The 22043-nt window shown below is 43.6% G+C and overlaps 1 protein-coding gene across 1 annotated transcript in view; it reads left to right on the plus strand.

The window, feature by feature from the left end:
- LOC134494620 (cGMP-dependent protein kinase 2-like) overlaps positions 1-21778 on the plus strand; it is a 37009-nt gene extending 15231 nt beyond the window's left edge. The window contains exons 11-21 of the mRNA XM_063299873.1: positions 290-328; positions 5528-5572; positions 9931-10060; positions 14740-14882; positions 16111-16200; positions 17254-17395; positions 18640-18803; positions 19245-19361; positions 20311-20373; positions 21161-21236; positions 21340-21778. Coding sequence (XP_063155943.1) covers positions 290-328; positions 5528-5572; positions 9931-10060; positions 14740-14882; positions 16111-16200; positions 17254-17395; positions 18640-18803; positions 19245-19361; positions 20311-20373; positions 21161-21236; positions 21340-21426 — 1096 coding nt within the window. The 3' untranslated portion in view covers positions 21427-21778. The remainder of the gene's footprint in view (positions 1-289; positions 329-5527; positions 5573-9930; positions 10061-14739; positions 14883-16110; positions 16201-17253; positions 17396-18639; positions 18804-19244; positions 19362-20310; positions 20374-21160; positions 21237-21339) is intronic.
- The last annotated feature ends 265 nt before the right edge of the window (positions 21779-22043 follow it).

The raw sequence follows: 22043 nt of genomic DNA on the forward strand, positions 1-22043 counted from the left end.
AAACTAGACTGTAAGTGATTATATTTGCCATGCTGCGTGATGTGTTTCAAATTGCAAGGTCTGTAACCAGTTATCAAGGGAGATGCTCAACTTCCCTTTTCTTCCTTGGACAGATATTTCCTGAGGATGCTTTAATCTGAATTCTTGCACTGAACCCTGAGAAGACAGTTGTCCTAAGTGGCAACTCCTCTGATAGTGGGGAGGGGGATATGGAGGCCTGGGAATTTTTCCAAATTGAATTTTTACTAATGTCTCCTGTCTCCCCCACCCCCCACCCCCCACCCCCCAGGGATTTCCAGGAGCTGAGCCCAATGTGTGCTTGTGAGCCGTAAGTATTTGCCTGCTTCTGGGGTGGGTTGAATGGGGTCCTTCATTGTGAGACAATTCAACAGAAGACATGTCTGTACCACCAGATTGCTCAGTCACAAGTATGGACTACCAATTGTTTTTGGAAGGCAGAAACAGGCAACACTGTCCTCTACTCATCCCAAGCCCATTATATGTGACCATCCATGTTTTCCCACTTCACTTTGCCAGTTTGTGCAGTCACAGGCTTTGCTATCTGATTTGCCTGCTCTGCTTTACTTTCTTCTAGGCCAGTATTTTTCAACCTCAGCGACTTTAAGATACGTGGACTTCAACTCCCACAATTCCCCAGCCAGCATGTACAGCAGAGATTAGAGCAGTGTTGTCTGGGGAATTCTGGGAGTTGAAGTCCACACATCTTAAAGTTGCCAAGGTTGGGAAACACTGCTGTAATCTCTGCTGTACCTACTGTTGCCAGTGGTCTCCCAGCAGCATTTCGCTGATATGCAAAGGGCCACTGGTTCTGAATCTGGCACAAATATATTTTTAAAATTACTATTTTTCTTTCCCTGAACTACCCATTTTTCCACTAGGCTTTGTTTTTAAAGTTCACTAGTGCACCATTGAAACACTGCAGCTTTCCCCCCCCTTTTCTTCTTTTTATCCAGTTCCAAATAGCCCATGTGAATAAGTACTGCAAAGTTCTTATTTGGGAGCTGGCATGAAACCTTTCTTCCTCTGTTGTTGTTGTTTATTTGTTTAGTCGCTTCCGACTCTTCATGACTTCATGGATCAGCCCACTCCAGAGCTTCCTGTTGGTCGTCAACACCCCCAGCTCCCTCAGGGATGAGTCCGTCACCTCTAGAATATCATCCATCCACCTTGCCCTTGGTCAGCCCCTCTTCCTTTTGCCTTCTACTCTCCCTAGCATCAGCATCTTCTCCAGGGTGTCCTGTCTTCTCATTATGTGGCCAAAGTATTTCAGTTTTGCCTTTAATATCATTCCCTCAAGTGAGCAGTCTGGCTTTATTTCCTGGAGGATGGACTAGTTTGATCTTCTGGCAGTCCAAGGCACTCTCAGAATTTTCCTCCAACACCACAGTTCAAAAGCATCTATTTTATAGATGTATATATCTATATTATGCAGAGTGAGTTGTCTTGGCAAAATTCTATCAGCCTATGTTCTGCTTCGTTTTGTTCTCCCAGGCCATGCTTACCTGTAATTCGAGGTGTCATTTGACTGCCCACCTTAGCATTCCAGTCTCCTGTGATGAAAACAACATTTCTTTTAGGCGTGTTGTCCAGTAGGTGCTGCAGATCCTCATAGAACTGCTCTACTTCAGCTTCTTCAGCACCTGTGGTTGGGGCATATATTTGGATCACTGTGATGTTAGATGGCTTGCCCTGAATTCGAATTGAGATCATTCTATCGTTTTTTGGATTGCATCCAAGCACTGCTTTAGCCACTTTACTATTAATTATGAAGGCTACTCCATTTCTTCTGTGGTCCTCTTGTCCACAGTAGTAGATCTGGTGGTCATCTGATGTGAAGTGGCCCATTCCAGTCCATTTCAGTTCACTGACGCCCAAAATGTCTATCTTTAACCTTGACATCTCACCAATAACCACATCCAATTTGCCCTGGCTCATAGATCTTACATTCCAGGTTCCAATGGTGTGTTGATCCTTAGAACATCGGATTTGCCGTTCACCACCAGCACCGTCGGCCGCTAGCCGTCCCTTCGGCTTTGAGCTAGCTGCGTCATCACGTCTGGGGCTAGTTGAACTCATCCTCTGTTCCTCCCCAGTAGCATTTTGACCATCTTCCGACCTGGGGGTCTCATCTTCCGATGGTATACCGACATATCTCTGGTTGTCCTGATCCATTTAGTTTTCACGACAGGAATACTGGGGTGGGTTGCCATTACCTTCCCCAGGGATCGCATTTAGTCTGACCTCTCTGTCATGACCTTCCCGTCTTGGGTGGCCCTTCACAGTTTAGCTCATGGCATCATTGAGGTGCTCAAGCTCCAGCACCACAACAAGGTAACGATCCTTTGCTGAAGTTTCTTCCTCTAGTAACAGGAAATATAATGAAGCAGTGTACAGGTGAACTTGATTGAAAACAAGGCAGTAAATTGGGTGGCTCAGGAACAGAAAACTAATAATTAAAAAAATTCTGCTGGGTTTCAACCAGTGACCTTCTGCATGTCAGGAAAATGTTATACCCACCCGACCTGAAAGGGTCCTGTAACAATAACTGCAACAGAAGCTATTGAACCAAACTTAGGAAAATGGAAGAAAGGAATTTTTCATTTTAAAGATGCCTGAATTCATCTGCATAGTGCTTTGTATACATAAATTTAATTTAATTTTACAAACATGCATTTCTATATATGCATATACAAATATATCTGTTCAGTAAGACCTGCCCATGGAAAGGAACATGAGTGGCAATTGCTTTCCTGGCAAAGAAATTTGAGAGGGCACAGCAGTAGGGATACTGTCTATTATCATGAGAGATGGCAGTGCAGAATGAACACCCAGCAAATTGCTGCTGAAGCATCACCTTCCAGACAGAATTTTCTTAGACCCCAACTAGCATCAGTATGGGGTAGGAGCAGCTTAAGAGTGCAGCATTGGTATGCCCAGAACCACCATGTAGATGCTATTTGTCCTCCTATTTTCTTGAACAAAACATGCTTTCCACCAAAATCTGGGTCCCAAGACCTGTGTGTGGAAGAGCCACATAAAACTGGGATTGTATAGGGTCTTGCTGAATGGATACTTTGTAAAGATGAAACTATTTGATTTTTAAAAATATAGTCTTGTATAATGATTCTCAATGTGGGAGCTAGATTTTTATTTGCATGATAATTTGAAATAGCAGTTAGTAAAGCAAATTTAGTCTTAAAATATCTAACACTCTGCACATAAGAAAGGTCTCTGTTTTTACACAGTGTTTATCCTGGGTGATGCTTTTACTTATACAGTATTGACCACTGGGAGACAATACATGCACAGTTATGCACTGCCTTCTAGTGGCCAATATAAATAAATCACAATAAGCTAATACAGTAATCCCCCTAACCCTGTATCTTATACACAGTGCCCCTGTAAGGGCCTTTAGCTGCTCCGGTGTTGAAATAGTGTTTTTTTCCTTTAAACAAGCAACAAATCACACTGCAGTAGTGTTACCATAGGTGCATTTTGACATCTTTACTGACTATTTGGCTAGTGTCACAGGCAAGCGACCAATAGGGGACGAGATCAGTCTATGATTTATTCGCCAGTTTAGGCTGATGTGGGCATGCTTTCTCCCATCTGGCCGCGGGGCATTGTCTTTCAGGATCACCCTGCTTTGGGCAACACAACTGGCCAGCAGTGGTAGAGTTGGGCAGAGAAATGAGAGAGAGAGAGCATTCTCTTCTAGCTGCTTTGTGTTCTGGCTAATCCATGTCTCTGAACCAGGGATCAGCTTGGGGGTCTGGCAAGTATAGTGCTGAACTCATATACAGAAGGGGCCAGTGATCAGCTCTGGTTTGGTGCAAGGGTTTTTCATGGGTGCAATCAAAGGAACATGGGCTTAGTGCTATTTGAGAGCAGCACTATTCTGGAATAGTGTTATTCCAGAATAACACTAAACCCTTGTCCAAATATTCTCTGATGTCAGCTGATATTTAGGCTTTCTTTGAATGCATCCATGCAAAACTGCACCAAACCAAAATGAGTTTTGACAGAGGACTAAACCTATTTATCTAACCATCTGTCAAAATTTTCCTCCTCCCCATCATCCCATATTAAGGAGAGTGATTGGTGGATGTTTTCCCACTGGCTGCTAACATATGGAGGGAGGGGAGGGAAACAAAGCTGGAGGAATCCATCAATCACTGTCCTTAGTATGCTCTGTACTCTGTAAATGATGACAGCACTATTTGCTGGCACTGTGTCTGTGGTAGGATAAGGATAGCCAGTGGGGACAGCAAATCTTATGCTGGTATTTTTCTTTTGGCTCAGGGACTGGTGATAACACTTTAAAGTAGAGTCCTAAGTGTGACTCTTCATTGATGAATTATCATTCCAGTACCTTGGGTACAAAATACGTTTGATTCCCAAAATGATTTTTGCTATTTTGTTGTGTTTTTGTTGCTGCCCAGTTATGCAACCCTTGCATCTTCTTTTATTACTGTATATTTTTTGTTGTTTTATAGTTTGTTTGTTTTTGTGAACCACATTGAGTCATTTCAGAGTAGGGCAAATTGAATTAATTCGTTAATTAAATAAATGAGAAAATGCCTATGAAAAAATACAGAACTGAGTATCCTGTTTGATAGCATCCTATGCTGAAACAAAATTTGACTCAGTGATCTTGGGAAGGACATTTCTCTTGCAGTTATGACTATCATTTGGGGTTGTTCAAAACACATGCTATGTTCACAAAACATGCTTAACCAGATTGATTAAAGATCAACCAACTGCATTCCTGTAACATGTTAAGCTTGTTTAATTTCAGACAACCTTAACATGTTCATTTGTTAGGTTCATTGTTTTGCTAGGGATAGCTTAGTATATTGCATGAAGTCAGCTAATTTGATTAGTTTATAATTCAATGTACTTTGCAAGTTCAGAAACTGAATGTGTTGAGCGAACACAGTATCCAGTTCCCTGTTTTGTTTATGAGTATAATCAGGACATGATAATTTTTAATTTTTCTCTCCTCCCTCTTCCGTTTCTACTGAAAGGCCCAGTCCTTTAGCTGGGATCTACTAGGTGATCTTCCTTCTTTCTATGAATTAAAAATGAAGGATGCTTTCTTCCTGCTTGCAATGTTGTACTTGGAAGTTCCTTTTTCTTGCCAAATAAAAGTACAAATTAGGTTCCTTTCTTCTTGAGTTATTGTGGAATCCTAGAGTGAGAGGATCTGGTTTTGCCTTCTCCTGTGGTTTCTGCAGATATAGATTTTATCTCAGACTTCAGACTGAGAAATGTTGCTTATTCTTGCTTTGGTAACTTTTTCCCATTCTGAGAACACCCCCACCTGCCCAGCATCCATGAGAAGGCCCCCTGGGAATGGATCCTTCAGAGTTGAAGAATGATGATATAGATAGCTATGAGAGGGTGGGTGACTCCATTGACCCTGGAGAACTCTGTGTGTGTGTGTGAATGGAAGGAAAGTTTTATTCCACTAATGTCTTTCTCTTTTCCTTGCCCACCCTACCAGGGAAGTCATGGTACAAGAAGATCTCCCTCTCTCTGAAACTAGACGGTCAGTGTTAAGCCTTCTTTATGAATATACTGGTATGTCATTGCTGGTGCTGATCCTGGGAGTACATTCATGGAAAAGGAAAGTGGTTAACTAAGGGTAACCCTATTCTCAGTTCTCTGCCCAGGCTGAGAGCTGTCAGGGCAGATAAAACCCTGCTTGGTTGGTTTCTGCATTGATGCCAGGCCCTGGGCTGCTGTTGCCATGGCTTGCCTAGCAGGCATCCTGCTCTTTTGTGGTTATAAAAGTTACAAAAACCAGTGGAAGGCAACACCTCAAAATTTCTGTTTTTTGTTTAAATCTAGCATTGTTGACAATTTTTTCAGGGGCTATTTATCCTACTGAAACAGCAGTTCTTAGCCCTTGTCTTTTAAAATTCTAGGTTTGCCCAATAAAAAGACATGCTGAGATTTGTCTTGTTTTGTTGCTTGTAGCCTCCAGGATTTTGTCAAAACTGTGCCTTTTTCCTGCCAATTCCAGGCACTTGCTAATGCTCTGGTTTCAGCTCAGGGGGTGGTGGATAATCTAGAGGTTGCCCTAGACAATAGTAGTAGCAGCAGTAAAGTTATTCATAAAAACAGACCTCTGCTAACATTTCACTTGTCTTGTTGAGATCAGCATACCACACAAGTGTGGCAGTACTTTTTCCCATTAACCAAGGAAGCATCATGGCCATCATTTAGAATGTTTTCCCAAAGTCAACTTTATTTTCTGTACATCTTGTAGAATTAGATAGCATTAAATAAGAATAATAGGAGCAATCTGAGGGACAGAAAATCCTGGAAGCTCAGGTGCATTCATATACTGCTGAGGAATGGTCATCAACCCATACAAGTCAAAAGTTGGTAGGCTGCAAGTGGAAAACAGAGATGCAGTGGCAAAAACGGATTTCAGTGCAGCTGTCTCGATTAAAGAAGTTAAGTGACACATGATATCCAAAGGCAAGAACTGTCATATCTCTCTATACAGCCTCAAGACCCTGGAGAAAATGCATATACTGATCAGCTGTATCAAAATACAAGCAGAGCAGGGACTCTTTATTGGGTGAGGCTACCCTTGTTGAGCTGAACCAAGATGAATCTATTTTATGGCTGAGGAATTATTTTCTTTTGAGGCTGCATCTCTGTGGGAGTAATTTGTTACCAATGGTAGATGAGACTGTAGGGAACAGTGGGTCCAAATTGATTCTCTGCAAAGGATATTTGCAACTACATGAAATGAGGTAAGGACCATATATGGTTCTAAGATTGCTGGTAGCCCACCCTGGTCTATCTAATCTACCAACCTTTTTCAAAAAGCAGTCACCCAGATGGTTCTCTGAGATGGTATGCTATGTTACCTAAAAGTAAAGGTTTTATTTAGGTTTAGGTTCTCAGTGGAATGCCATGCCATTCATCATTCCATTTCTAGTTGAGGTTGCAGAGCAGTGTTTCTCAACCTTGGCAACTTTAAGATGTATGGACTTCAACTCCCAGAATTCCCCAGTGAACCATGCTGGCTGGGGAATTCTGGGAGTTGAAGTCCATACATCTTAAACTTGTCAAGGTTGAAAAACACTGTTCCAGAGGAAGGAAGATAGCCATGGATGAGAGATTTCTGACTTAAGTAGTCAGAGCATTGGCTGGGTTTTACGTATTTGTCCTGCTGCTAAAATAATACTTCATCTTATATTATTTCGATGGCTGTTGAATATTATTCTTTACTTTGAGAATTCTTGTGGGTTGAAAAGCTGACAATAAGAGATAAATCAAACTGAGGCATCTAATTAGCAGGTATTTCAGGGATGACAAATGCAAATTAGCAATGACTATTTTCCCCTCCTGCTTTGAATGAGGTGGGAGGAGCTGATCGCTCCAGAAACTTGTGAGAGCGTGCCTGTGCTGTTGAGAATAATCTGTTGATAGGAGAACTGAAAAAGGAGACTTTTCTTAAGTCCGTGGAGTTCACAGTCATAGAAGAAGTGGGACTTCTCTGCTTATTATAGAAGGTGATAAAGTTTGCAGTCTCAGCAAAAGCATCTCAAAGTGAGCAAAGGCATGGACAAAGATCACCTCATTCAGCATTCCAGCAAAAGGGTGTGGAAAGTTTCCTAAACCCCAAATTGTGCCCTGGCTGGGTTTGAAGCACATGCTTGACCAGCCTTTCTCAACCTTTTGACCTGGAGGAACCCTTGAAATTTCTCGGAGAACCCCTGTACATTCAGGCTCAAATATAGGCCAGAGTTACCAAATCATTATATTAGTTTCATGCGTAGGCCTGTACAGATGCATTAACAGTGTTCTTAAACTAAAAATAATGAAACTTACCTCTTTAATGTGAAGTTGCCTGAATTTGAAATAATTTTTTAAATAAATTGTGATCTCCCAGGGAACCCCTAGTGGCCTCTTGTGGAACCCTAGGGGGCCACAGAACCCTGCTTGAGAAACCCTGTGCTAGATTATGATAAAATGGGGATTGGGTAGTTTGCAATTCAGCATGTTTTAGGAACCCAGTTATTTTCTTAGCATGTTTGTATCTTGTCAGTCTAAACAGGATTTAGGTTTAGTATATTGTGGACTCATATCCTGAGTATGTATGAGAATTTATCTTGATCCTATAGCCAAGGAGGGAAACATATCCCTTTCCTCCCATTAGAATATTTTTCAAACTTAACTGTGATCATGGACCACCCAATTAAATAAATAATCCCTACATTTGCCTTTAAGAGAGGGAAGCGTGCATTTTTTTGGCAAATAAGATAATGCTTATGGCTGGGTTGGGTTATGTATGCCTTCCTATTCCCTCAATTTTTAAAAGTTTTTTTGATGAAATTTTATACCAAAAATTTTAATCCCAAACTAAGGACGTATTTATCAGTTCAATAAATTTAGGAACCCCATGCCAAAAGAACAAAATGTGTAGCACAAACTTGCTGATCCAGAATGTTAGAAATCTCTGAGTGCATTAGTCATTCTCCAGCCCAAGGAAATTCAATGTTTAGATATTCATCATAATAGTTCCTATTTGCACTTTGTTTTCTGGTTGCCCGTGAGAGATCTCACATCCACTTAGCATTGCAAATGCAGACTCACAGCTGCTAACAGAACTTGTTCACTATTATTGGATTTGTTTGATATTAATGCTCACATTGCTACTGGCATTATCGCTTGCCCACTTCGGTGAACCAGTTTTCAGCCACTGATCCATCCACTGACTGTGGGGCACATGAGGGCTGAGGCAGAACAGAGGGTCTCACCAGCTGAGCATCAGCACGCAGAGGAAAGCGTGGGGGCTGAGACAATGAGCAGGCTCTGGCCCGCAGATGTGTGGAGGCTGCAGTCGACCACACTTTGAGAGTCACTGCTGCGGAAAGTAGTACCTTTTCAGCTGCTCTTTGCTTTGAGAAGAAAGGGCTACACTACTGTGATTTTTCCTCCCCAATACTTTTGTTCCTGGTAATAAAAAGCCATTCCCCTTCCCAGTGGCTGCTATTTGCATTTTTAAAACATTCACATCTAATACAAAGTCACATTTAGGTCAATCACACACACCTGCCCCCGCAGAAGAGGAAGCAGCTGCCGAGATTCAACTAATTTCTGGGAAGGAGAAAGGAGGCTGCTGGGAAGATGAAGCATCTGCTAAGGCTGGGGCTGTGTGTGTGTGTGGGCTGTGTGTGTGTGTATTTTGTTAGGCTGCAGGTTTGAGTAAGGTTAATCTTTGAGACTGGGGCACATCAAGTGACAAATTAAAAACCCTGTCCTAAGGAAGGCCTTTCTGCGGCTACATTCACACAACATGTTGAACAAGGACAATTGGCAGTCTAGCAGCTGCATCCACAAGCCTGTTATCCTTGGTTAGGTTTGAGGTGTCATGCGTGAACCTAGCCCATTTGATTCAAATTACAATGCAGTCTTTGAAATGAGCAGGTGGCTGATTTTTTATTCAAGTAACAAATCTAATGAGCCAAAATATAAGGGCAAACTGTATCCTGATTTTGCAGATTTCCTGACACACCCCTGATTATGATGTTACTGACATCAGTCAATATAAGCAATGGAGAAAAAAATTGCATTGTACTGTACACTGCACCAGGAAGAAAGCAGAGGACGGGGGGTGTTCAAATATATATCCAGCCCTCATACCTCAGATTAAAGACGTTGTGTGTCTCCACACCAACACTGAGAATTTTTGATATTGGACTGTTGGAGGAAGAATATAAATTTCTCTGCGGCTCTCCTGGCGCATTTTGTAGCAGGCTGATTGTTTGCTGTCTGGGGCAGAAGGACTGATTACTGACATAGGTCTTGGAAAACCTTGAGTCTTCATATCATTGATGGGCAATGTCTCTCGCTCTTCCCGCCTCTATTCTTTCCTTTTCCCAGAGGTTCCTTCCTAGAGGGCACCCCAACTCCAGTGCGACTCCAGGATCTTCTGCCTGTTTTCTACGAGGATGGGGAGCAGCGAGGGAGGCCAGTGGTTTTGGGCACTGGTGGCTTTGGCACTGTTGAGCTGGTAAAGAATGGTTTGGGTGTGGGTGGGTAGGTTAAAGCTGCATCTAGCTTGATTTCTCTCATAGCATAGGTGGCCTGTTTCAATCCTGATACCAGAAATGTGCTGTTAGTTTTATATTACACTTTTCCTCCTGAAACTCAGGATGGTGTACATACTGTTCCCACCTCTAGTTTTTCCCACAACAGGAACCTGGCTAGGTATGTTTTGCTGAGTTATGCTGGTCTATGACTGTAATAAAGATTTGGTTTGTTGTGCTGAGAGAGAATAACAGGCCCAAGGGTACCCAGTGTGTTTCCATGGTTGAAGAAGAACCTGATTCTGAGTCTCTCCAGTCCTAGTCTAATTTCATAATTACTACATCTTCTTAGGTTGTTGCCAACTCTCTTCAGTCTTGCCTAAGTTTTCCATAAAATGGCATTGTACAAATCTATGGATGTATGTCTTAACCTGGAATACTGTGTGAAGTTCTGGTCTCCATAGTTGAAAAGGGACAAAGTATAGGTAGAAAAAGCACAGAAGAGGGCAACCAAAATGATCAAGACCCTTGAAACTTGCCTCATGAGAAAAGGCTAGAACATTTAGGACTCTTTAGCTTATAAAAAAGGCAATTGAATGTTCAAACTATCGAACAGTGGCACTCATTTCACATGCCAGTAAGGTAATGCTCAAGATCCTGCAAGGTAGACTTCAGCAATTCATGGAGTGAGAATTGCCAGATGTACAAGCTGGGTTTAGAAAAGGCAGAGGAACTAGGGACCAAATTGCCAATATCTGCTGGATAATGGAAAAAGCCAGGGAGTTTCAGAAAAACATCTATTTCTGTTTTATTGACTATTCTAAAGCCTTTGACTGTGGACCATAACAAATTGTGGCAAGTTCTTAGTGGTATGGGGATACCAAGTCATCTTGTCTGCCTCCTGAAGAATCTGTATAACGACCAAGTAGCAACAGTAAGAACAGACCACAGAACAACGGACTGGTTTAAGATTGGGAAAGGAGTATGGCAGGGCTGTATACTCTCACCCTACCTATTCAACTTGTATGCAGAACACATCATGCAACAAGCTGGGCTTGAGGAATCCAGGGCTGGAGTTAAAATCGCTGGAAGAAACATTAACTATCTCAGATATGCAGATGATACCACTTTGATGGCTGAAAGCGAAGAGGACCTGAGGAGCCTTATGATGAAGGTGAAAGAAGAAAGTGCAAAAGCTGGCTTGTAGCTAAACCTCAAAAAAACCAAGATTATGGCAACCAGCTTGATTGATAGCTGGCAAATAGAGGGAGAAAATGTAGAAGCAGTGAAAGACTTTGTATTTCTAGGTGCGAAGATTACTGCAGATGCTGACTGCAGTCAGGAAATCAGAAGACGCTTAATCCTTGGGAGAAGAGCAATGACAAATCTCGATAAAATAGTTAAGAGCAGAGACATCACACTGACAACAAAGGTCTGCATAGTTAAAGCAATGGTGTTCCCTGTAGTAACATATGGCTGCGAGAGCTGGACCATAAGGAAGACTGAGAGAAGGAAGATCGATGCCTTTGAACTGTGGTGTTGGAGGAAAATTCTGAGAGTGCCATGGACTGCAAGAAGATCAAACCAGTCCATACTGCAGGAAATAAAGCCAGGCTACTCACTTGAGGGAATAATATTAAAGGCAAAACTGAAATACTTTGGCCACATAATGAGAAGACAGGACACCCTGGAGAAGATGCTGATGCTAGGGAGAGTGGAAGGCAAAAGGAAGAGGGGCCGACCAAGGGCAAGATGGATGGATGATATTCTAGAGGTGACGGACTCGTCCCTGGGGGAGCTGGGGGTGTTGACGACCGACAGGAAGCTCGTGGGCTGGTCCATAAAGAGTCGGAAGTGACTAAACGAATGAACAACAAATAATCAAGATGCATAAAATCATCCATGGTGTGGGGAAAGTGAAAAGTCTCTCTCTCAATATATTAGGATCAAAGGTCATCCAATGAAACTAATTGGAAGTAGCTTTAGAACAGACAAAAAAAGTATTTCTTCACACATTGCATAACTGACTAGTTGAATTCATTACCCAAGACTGTGGTGATGGCTGCTAATTTGGATAGCTTTAAAAGGAGATTAGATAAAGTCATGGAGGACAAGTCTCTCAAGTGTTACTCATTTTAAGATTTTGTGTGAGGTGCAGCATGCCTCCAAATGCCATTTGTAAGAAATATGAGCACTCCAGAGGCATTTGACTGGCCACTTTGAGAATTTAAAAAAAATGGATTGTTAAGTCTTATTTGGGTTCAAGGCTGTTTTTATGTCCTTATGGAGAAATGAGTCCCATGTAGGAGCTTCCATTCCAGCCAGACAGTCTTCCCAGCACACTAGCGTTCTGAACAATGCTGTGGCAAAACTAAGGAGAAGATTGTTAGGAAGTTCAAAGTAGCAGATAGTTGAGTGTGTAGATATGGAGATCAGGAAAAGTTTGACTGAACAAACTGAAAAATGCCATCAACGTGACAGCTGGGGATCTACTAAGTGGAATACCTGTTTTCAGAAACTAATACATAAGGAAACCTAACGAAGTCCACATTAACCAAAGTTAACATGCTGTGCAAATGCAGCGGTTAGGTCTTTAACTGACCTGGTTGAGTGTATTGTATGAACAGAACACATGGCTACCCCGCCACACACACACACTACACACAACTATATATTCTCATATGCAGAACTATTGCAAATGAGAGTGTCATCACATAAGAGCCTGCAATCTCAAGAACGGGTGACGGATGTGTCCCCAAGAGCATTTGGAGAGAAGAAGGCTCTCAGAAGAACACTTTGGACCTGCTAGTTAGGCTTTGCTCATCTCCCCACTCCTACTGGCCTATGCCAGGAGCTCACTTCCTGCTGGCCCTTTAAGGAAGAACTTGAGGATCTGCTACTCCTGCCTTCTTCCCACCTCAGCAGCACAGTGAGGATGCTCTTTTGACAAAGGGGGGACAGCTTAATTGGGAGGGAGCTGGTAATGGAATAAGAAATATATTCCTAATGGCTTTTGGGAATAGAGATTTGATGTTCTGACTTTCATTATTATTATTGTTGTTGTTTATTCGTTTAGTCGCTTCCGACTCTTCGTGACTTCATGGACCAGCCCACGCCAGAGCTTTCTGTCGGTCGTCAACACCCCCAGCTCCCCCAGGGACGAGTCCGTCACCTCTAGAACATCATCCATCCACCTTGCCCTTGGTCGGCCCCTCTTCCTTTTGCCTTCCACTCTCCCTAGCATCAGCATCTTCTCCAGGGTGTCCTGTCTTCTCATTATGTGGCCAAAGTATTTCAGTGTTGCCTTTAATATCATTCCCTCAAGTGAGCAGTCTGGCTTTATTTCCTGGAGGATGGACTGGTTTGATCTTCTTGCAGTCCAAGGCACTCTCAGAATTTTCCTCCAACACCACAGTTCAAAAGCATCGATCTTCCTTCGCTCAGCCTTCCTTATGGTCCAGCTCTCGCAGCCATATGTTACTACAGGGAACACCATTGCTTTAACTATGCGGGCCTTTGTTGTCAGTGTGATGTCTCTGCTCTTAACTATTTTATCGAGATTTGTCATTGCTCTTCTCCCAAGGATTAAGCATCTTCTGATTACCTGACTGCAGTCAGCATCTGCAGTAATCTTTGCACCTAGGAATACAAAGTCTTTCACTGCTTCTACATTTTCTCCCTCTATTTGCCAGCTATCAATCAAGCTGGTTGCCATAATCTTGGTTTTTTTGAGGTTTAGCTGCAAGCCAGATTTTGCACTTTCTTCTTTCACCTTCATCATTATTATTATAGCTAGTTAAAATGAAGTATCCTCATTGGGGGAATATTTCGAAGAAGCTAATTACATGAATTTCCCACCCTGCCTCCTAAGATAGAGCCCCCCTTCTGGGAATCTACCAATGACTGATAAGGGCTGATCTGGTCACATGAACACATCTTCCCAAAAAGGGCAGAATAATACTGTGATGAAGTTACAAACTTAGCTCTGTGGTAGCTTCAGCAAGAAAAAAATTGTGGGCTTGCAGTATAAGAAGTATTGGCCCAAGATGTTTAAACCTTGGGTTGGGTTCAAAATACAGCCACTGTCATGAACTGAAGGGGGAATATTAAGATTAACATGATATACATTCTTGTGCCATGGAAATGGCAAGTGAAGAAAGGGCCTTAGTTGTCATGAGTACTGATGGCGAGCAGGAGGGGGCCTCTATCCAGGGGGGGAAACGCATGCGTAGTACTGAGGAATTAAGCAGCCATTCAAAGAGACACAGATCAGACCTGCCTTAACTTTTGGGGTTTATCTGTCTGGGTTTTTCCCACGCTTCTTCAGTTTGTTAGGATTCTGTCTAATGTAGCAGTAATAAACACTAGAGACCTACTCCTTGTCTCAATGTGATTTCTGACTGTTAGGACATTAGTTGCCCCTTTACTGTCCAAGCAAATGGAAGTGGGATAGCCAGCACTATCCTTCCAGAGAACAGAATAAGGTTCTCAGCCTCCCACTCCTTGATAAAACCTCTCTGCCCCACTTTGGTTTCATCTTCCGAAACTTAGATCTCCCCTTTGCCCACCAAGAGGAGGCCACAAAATATAGCTGGGTTTGCAGGCACCTTGCTGTTTGGGTCACTGGAATGAAAGCCTCTGTGCCACCTTCCTTCTCCTGCAGGTCCGAAGCACAGTGGAGGGCCAGGACTATTTCTTTGCCCTCAAGCGCCTGAGGAAGGACCATGTGGTGCAGAAGCGTCAGCAGGACCATGTTCTGATGGAGAAGAAAGTCCTGCAGCAAAGCCGGTGCCCCTTCATTGTCAGGTTGGAATTCCCATGCTCTGGAAGGAAGAAAGGAAGGACGGACCTTGGGGTGGGAATGAGCTGAGGGCTGGATCTGCGGAGATGGCAGTGTTTGCAGCCCAAGTTTCAATGGCCAGACTTCAGCTTTTATAGCTGCTTCGATAAATACTATCATAAATCTGGATGACCACTAGGACTTGTTCCTGCTGTCTAGAGGTTGTCCAAACTTTTGCAGCCAAGGTATAGTCCTAGCTTCTATGACGCCAAATCTAATACCATTCTCAACAATGTTAACTGGACAGGAGAACTGAGGATACTTAGCAGGGGCCCTGCAGAGATCTTGCCTGGTGTGTAAAAAGCAAACGTCCATGTTGGCCATTAAAAAAATCTCCAAATCCATAGTTGGATAATACCTTTAGTAGAGCCATCCACACTGATGCAAATGAGTGGGCAAGGTTCTAGAAAATGTTATCATGCAAGATAGTCCAAAAATGGGGAATAAGGAAGACATAACAACAGTTGGGCTAGGTATTTCAGTTATGAGGTCTGCAGCATAAAATCAGTCTCAAAATGGAGACTTGACCAGATGTATTTCTGGTGGTTAGTCTCATTAGACTGCATGTAACATTTGGAGACAAGGGAAATGGTCAGCTCTGAAAGCACAAGGCCATTTGTCGACACTGTTTCTGACTTGTTTGATGTGATCTTTTTAAAAGATTACTTGGGCAAGCTTGTAAGAGTCTGAAAGAAAGCAGCTAAGAGAAAAGGAGGATTAAGATAAAAATCAATTGCTTCCCATAAAAAAGCCACCCCCGTGCTCAGTATGACCCAAAACTTCTATAGTGGTGAATGAGATATCAGGGAAACATTCAGATGCTCAGTTAAACAGAACACCCTGGTCTGTTCCAGCTGCAGGGCTGGTCAGGTGCTTCTGCAAAGCAAAAGTAGGCTGAGGAGCATTCCCTACAGGAGCTGAAAAAGCAAAGGAGGGATTGTTCTTGACCATCTGCTCCAAGGTTTAAAATGACTTCCTGCTCTCCCAGTTAAAGTGCCTTCTCTGAGCATGATGGCTTTGGTGAAGCAAAGCTACTGTGGAGAGAGTTCTCCTGGAGTCTGATAAGTCAAAGGGGCTTTGAGGGACAATGTGGATCATCCTGTCCAGTGTTGACTGGACTTAAGTGCACTAGAGTTCCCCTTGCTACCACTGGGACTAATTCCATCTCTCTTCACCTTCTCTTACCCTCTCCAGGCTCTTTTCAACCTTTCGAGACAGCCGCCATGTCTACCTGCTGCTGGAGTTCTGCCAAGGAGGCGAGCTATGGGCCAAGCTGCGCGAAGTGTATGGAGATGCGGTCATGGGAGCTGGGCAGAATGGGGCAGGACAGAAGGGTGGGGCAGAAAATGATCACCTGCATGTCCTTGCCAGTTTTTCCAGGGTCAAGGAGGTTGTGGGCTATAAGGAACTGCTAACATAGAAGCTACTAGCTTTGCTTCTTGGCCCACAGAACATACCTTCCACATAAAATCATACACCTCTGGCCCAATGCTCCAGTGCCAAGGAAGAGTCCCATACCAATGCATCCTCCTCCTCCCTACACTTCCCTCAGTTACTTACCACCATCTAATGTTTGGCTGATTTCCAGCTTAAAACTTGGCTAACAATGCACAGCATCTGTGCAATATGCTTATCCAAGTCAGGTAAAGAACTAACATGTGACTCTTAGTGTGAACTTTGATTAGATTTTGTATGGCTTAGCATGTTGGGACAACTCAAAATGGAGTGTGCTATGTGAATGCAGTCAGTTGCTGTATTCCTGTAACATGTTATGCCCCAAAAGATGAATTCTATTATAGTTTAATGTACTCATAAAAATAACATTCTAAAATAACAGAAAAGTCCCCCCCACAATACACTTAATCACGAAAACCCAGCTCCACTTTAACTGGCCTGATCAGTTGCATGAATCCTGTCAAACAATGGCTTGTGAGGGACAGGCAGGAGAGAAAAGATGGAGCTGCTGAAAGTGGCGTCTCACTCCATCCTGTGCATGAAGGAAGCTGCTCAAGCTACATCAAGCAGCAGCATTCCAGAAGGTAGCTAGCCCAAATTGAAGATAACATGGACTGCATTTCCTAGCCCAAATTGGAGATAACATGGACTGAATTTCCTAGCCCAAATTGGAGATAACATGGACTGAATCTGGGATCCTTTGCCTTCAGATTGTGTTAACACCACCTGGTTACTGAATTAATCCATTTTTTGGATTTGTACGATATATTGAATCAAATGCAGTCTAGATCTTTTACTATCCTGGGTTAAGTATGTTGCATGAGAACAGCCAATAAGTATAAACTGTGCCACTGAAATGCTTCCCTCCTTTTACACTTCCAGCCGCTGTTTCTCAGAGCCCATGGCCATCTTCTGTTCTGCTTGTGTGGTTGAGGCTCTGGACTACTTGCATGGACAGGGCATCGTGTATCGTGACCTGAAGCCTGAGAACCTCATGTTGGATGCCAAGGGCTACGTAAAACTGGTAACAGAGATGCATCTTTCACACAGCAGCCTTAAGCTGCTCATCTGCCATGCTGAAAACAACTGGAAATAACATTGCTGTCCAGATTTCAAGCTGTTCTTCAGCTACGGCAACAGTGCTGGCCAGCCCAGGTGTCCTGTCCCAAAGGTGGCATTTGTGGATTCTCTTGCTGCTTTACCCCTCCAACCAACTCCTAGGAAACGTGCACTAGTGACTTTTCTTTCCATGAACTGGTATTTGAGGATGTGTGATTTCCACTGACAGACCTTGGTATGAGGCCCCCTCTATTGTCATCCCCATATCAAAAATCTTTGAACTTGATTGTTCCATCTGCCAGATATGTGTGGCTTTTTTCTAATTTTTTCTCTTGGACCACTTCTGAAAGTGTGACATCCTGAAGTTCCAGTCTGCCTGGGAAGTAACAAGTCAGCTGTATCTGCACAGCCAGTCCAGATGTACAGTCTGAGGCTTCAGAGCACATGCAGTCCAATCTCAGCCTGGAGTAAAACCCCCAGTGACCTCCAAAAGTGATTCCCAAATTGTAAATTGTACTGTGACAGAAGGAAAAACATGTCTGAATACATAACTGGAGAAAAATAATCAATTCTTTCCAATTTTAACTGCATTTAAGTGTCAGTGAAATGAAATCAAATTTAGTTTTCATCCTGGCCTTGTTAATTACTTTGCGGGGTTCAACTACCAGTTCTGGGGGTGGTACAAATGTGCCAGCAGGGTCCCTGGTGCATGTACTTTCCCACAACAGCCAGCTGTTAAGTTTCCATCAGTGTTTCTGAACCTCAGCAGCTTTAAGATGTGTGGATTTCAACTCCCAGAATTCCCCAGCCAGCTTTAAGATTAAAGCTTAAAGCTGCTGAGGTTCAGAAACACTGGTCTACAGGAACCCTCTAGGTTTACATGGAGGGGATAGGTTTCTCATTTGCTCTCCTTCACCAGTGCAGCTAGGTTTTTTTTTTAAGTCAGACTCTCTCTAAATAAATACGTTGATTTTCCCACCATGCCTGACATCTCTTCCAGTTCCTCCCTTAATTTTTGTAATCTCTTTTAAAGCCATGTAGGTTGTTGGCCATCTCATGAATTCTGTACTGTTTTCCAAATAAAAAGGTGTCAGGACTCCAGTTTGATATTCATGTGGGTTGGTGGGGGCGGTGGGACTCACCTGAAGGACAAGTGTAATTTTTCTATCCTCCACTCTCAACAACTCCCACTTTTCTGCTTTTTTACAGGTGGACTTTGGCTTTGCCAAGGCACTCAGACGTGGGGAGAAGACTTACTCCTTTTGTGGGACTCCTGAGTACTTGGCCCCTGAGATCTTGCGCCATGAAGGACATGATTATGCTGTGGACTTCTGGACACTTGGTGTGCTCACCTTTGAAATGCTTGTGGGACGGTGAGTCTGCCTCTGCATTTCTCCATGCATTCAACATAGCAATGGGACATTCACACTACTTCCTGGTGCATCTTCTTCCCTTCCTCTTTCATAGAAGCAATTGGTGAGGGAGGAGTAGTTGCAGGAACTGGAGAAAGAGGGGCAAAGCATCAGCTATGCCCCATAGATTCTGAATGGGATGCCAGAGCCATCTGTTGGATTTGCTTAGAGTCCAGTTGACCAGGTTGACAGTACAGGTAGAAGTGATAGAGATTCAATTACAGTTGCTGTGGGGACATATCAAGGATTGTTCCATCTGGTGACTCTCTATCATGCTACTTAAACAAGTGGAAGAGTGAGTTTCATTGAGGAGGAACTTCCATTTGTTAAGGAGTGGCTGGGCCTGTCCCACGGTGGTATCCATATGTCCATGTTTTTCTCTTCTCTTCTCCTCCATCTTAGACCCCCATTCCACAGTGCTGAACCTCAAAAGATATACAGCAGAATCATGGATGGTGTCTTCTCTTTCCCTACCTTTGTCAGTGAGGCTGCATGCTCCCTTGTAGCCAAGCTTTGCAGGTATGTCTCCCTGCTGGCACTCACTCCAGTCAACATGAGAGCAGACAAACCTGTGCTATGATTAAGTTCTACCCTAAATAAAAATGAAGGAAGGAATCAGGTGGGCAACCATGCTCAACTTAATTCAAACAAGACCAATTGGCATAGCGAGAATATGGTGGAGAATGTAGATGAGGGCTCTAATGACTGTACTTTGCCCCTCTACCCCTGCTTGCAGATTAATCTGTGTTTTCTGTGTCAACTGCAATTTAGCAAAAGCAGAACGACCCCAATAGGGAAACAATCTAGGCCACTGGCCATCTGCTCCAGGAAGCATAAACATAAAAAGGACACTGTATTTAGAACTGGTTAAATGCCTGTCACGCCTCTGAAAAGCTCACATGTAAAACAAGAGAGTGATATCCAGAAGCATCCTGAATTTCCCACTATTCAGCTAGAATAATCCCCACCTCTAGTATTATAAATGAGAGCCAGTTTGGTGTAATAATTAAGGCACCAGGCTAGAAAGACCTGAAACCATGAGTTCTAGTCCCACCTTAGGCACAAAGCCAGCTGGGTGACCTTGGGCCAGTCACTCTCTCTCAGCCCTGGGAAGGAGGGAGTGGCAAACCACTTCCAAAAAACCTTGACAAGAAAACTGCAGGAGTCCAAAACTGACTGGAAGGTGCACACACACACACTAGTATTATAAAAGTAGGAGGAAAACATCATTTCTGTCTATTCTAATCATTTTATACACTTCTATCCTGACACTCCCCCAACCCTGTATCTTTACTTGCTTTTTGTTTTGTAAACTAAAAAGCCATAAACACTGATAACCTTTCCTTGTAAGAAAGAGAGAGAGTCCAATCATTTCATCATTGTGATTATCTCTTCTATGCCATCTTATCCCAATCAGACATGTGCTAAGGAAACACTGACTTTTTCTCCCTTCCTTCCCCCTTGGCAGGCGTCGACCAGGGCAGAGACTGGGCAATACCAGCAGTGGGATACGGGGTATCCGGAAGCATAGGTATGTCCATAGGGAAGGATCCTGGGTAGAGAAAACTTGCCAGCTGAAATTGCAGAACCTGTCTCTGACAAACGGTGGCACAGGAGTAATAAAGAAGGTCCATACCTGTAGGGAAATAGGATGAAGTTAGAGAAGTAATTTAAAATGTAACTGGTAGGGGGCTCAGCGTATTTCCGAATGCTCATGTTCCCTAATGGAACTCAGGGGCCTAATGCTCATTGGAGCTACTGAACTGTTTCTGAGAACTATTTGAGTTAGCAAAGATATTTTTGATCAGATCACTGTTCTTTGCATTCTGATGATTTCCTGTTTGCATATGGCCTACTAGCTGGGATTAAAGATCCCTATTCTGCCTATAGTACTGTCTGTACTGTTTTAATGCAAGATGGTTAAGAAAGCAATTAATGGATTCCCCGACTATGTTTTCTACCAAGTGTCACTTGCCAGCCATTAAAAAAAACCCTATCAATTGTTCTGCCTATTATGTGGTAGATGAATGTAGGTGGATGCTTTGAATAGCTGCCTGACTAACAGGTCACAGGTGCAGAGGAATCAGTGGCTGTTACATGTCAGTCAGGCTATTTCTGAGCACAGGTCTAGTGTTCTAGTGTTCATTTCCAACTGTCACCCAAATGACAGGCTGATGGTCAGAGGAGAGTTCAACACTATAGTTCAACCCATGCTGGCTGGGGAATTCTGGGAGTTGAAGTCCACACTCCTTAAAGTTGCTAAGGTTGAGAAACACTGCTCTAGATGCTTGCAGCTCATGCGCCCCTTCTGTCCTCAGGTGGTTCAGCTCTCTTTCCTGGAAGAAGCTGGCGCTGCGTCAGATTGAGGCTCCCACCACAGTGCTGCTCAAGCAGGTATGAAGATGGCCTTCAAGGGCACCCTCCTCCTGCTTTCCCATAGAAAATAGGTCGGGGAGCTGCTCCTGCTCCTACTGTTCTTTTCTTGTTCTTCCTCCAGGGTTTTCCCTATGCCAATTTCAAGCGGTACTCTGTTTCACAGCAGCTGCCTGAGGAGGAGTTTTCTGGCTGGGATGAAGATTTCTGAGTTCCTGGGACTGCAGGGGGAAAGGCCTGCCTAGAGGCGTCTCCCTATAGGCCCCATGGACTGGATGGGTATTTGGAAGCACAGCTGAGAGACCTGAGTCCCCCCAGCAACTTTGCCCACTCCCACCACCAGAGGCCCCTGAAGAGGGGTCTGCTGCCTTGATGTCCTCCTGCCTTTCCACCTTCCTCTTCAGTGCTTGGCAGAGACTAGACTGCCCCTCCTGTTGTCTCGCTCCCTACTGCTCTTCTGTTCTCTGAGAGGTTATTGCAGGGGGCAAAGTCACTGTGAGTGGGGGTGGTTGTCTTTCTGTGTTGTGCTGCTCATTGTGGGGAATAAATGCATTCAGGGGACAGCCTAAGCCTCCTTCCTGTGAATTGGGCATTGGGCAGGGGGCTACCTGATCTCCATTCTGGATTCCAGTTCTTTTCTACTTCAAAATCCTCACAGCATCCCCTTAGATTTCAAGATGGCTCCCTTGAGATGGGCAACATTTTCCAGCCACATTTTCTTTAAAGGGATTTTGGGGAGGGAGCTGCAAAGTGTTAATACTGAAGCAAGGAATGGGTGGGGCCAGAGCTTAAGATGGGAACCCCAGTTGATGCCCCCTTTTCTCCTTT

Source organism: Candoia aspera, chromosome 1 (assembly GCF_035149785.1).
Source record: "Candoia aspera isolate rCanAsp1 chromosome 1, rCanAsp1.hap2, whole genome shotgun sequence".
Classification (NCBI taxonomy): Eukaryota; Metazoa; Chordata; class Lepidosauria; order Squamata; family Boidae; genus Candoia; species Candoia aspera.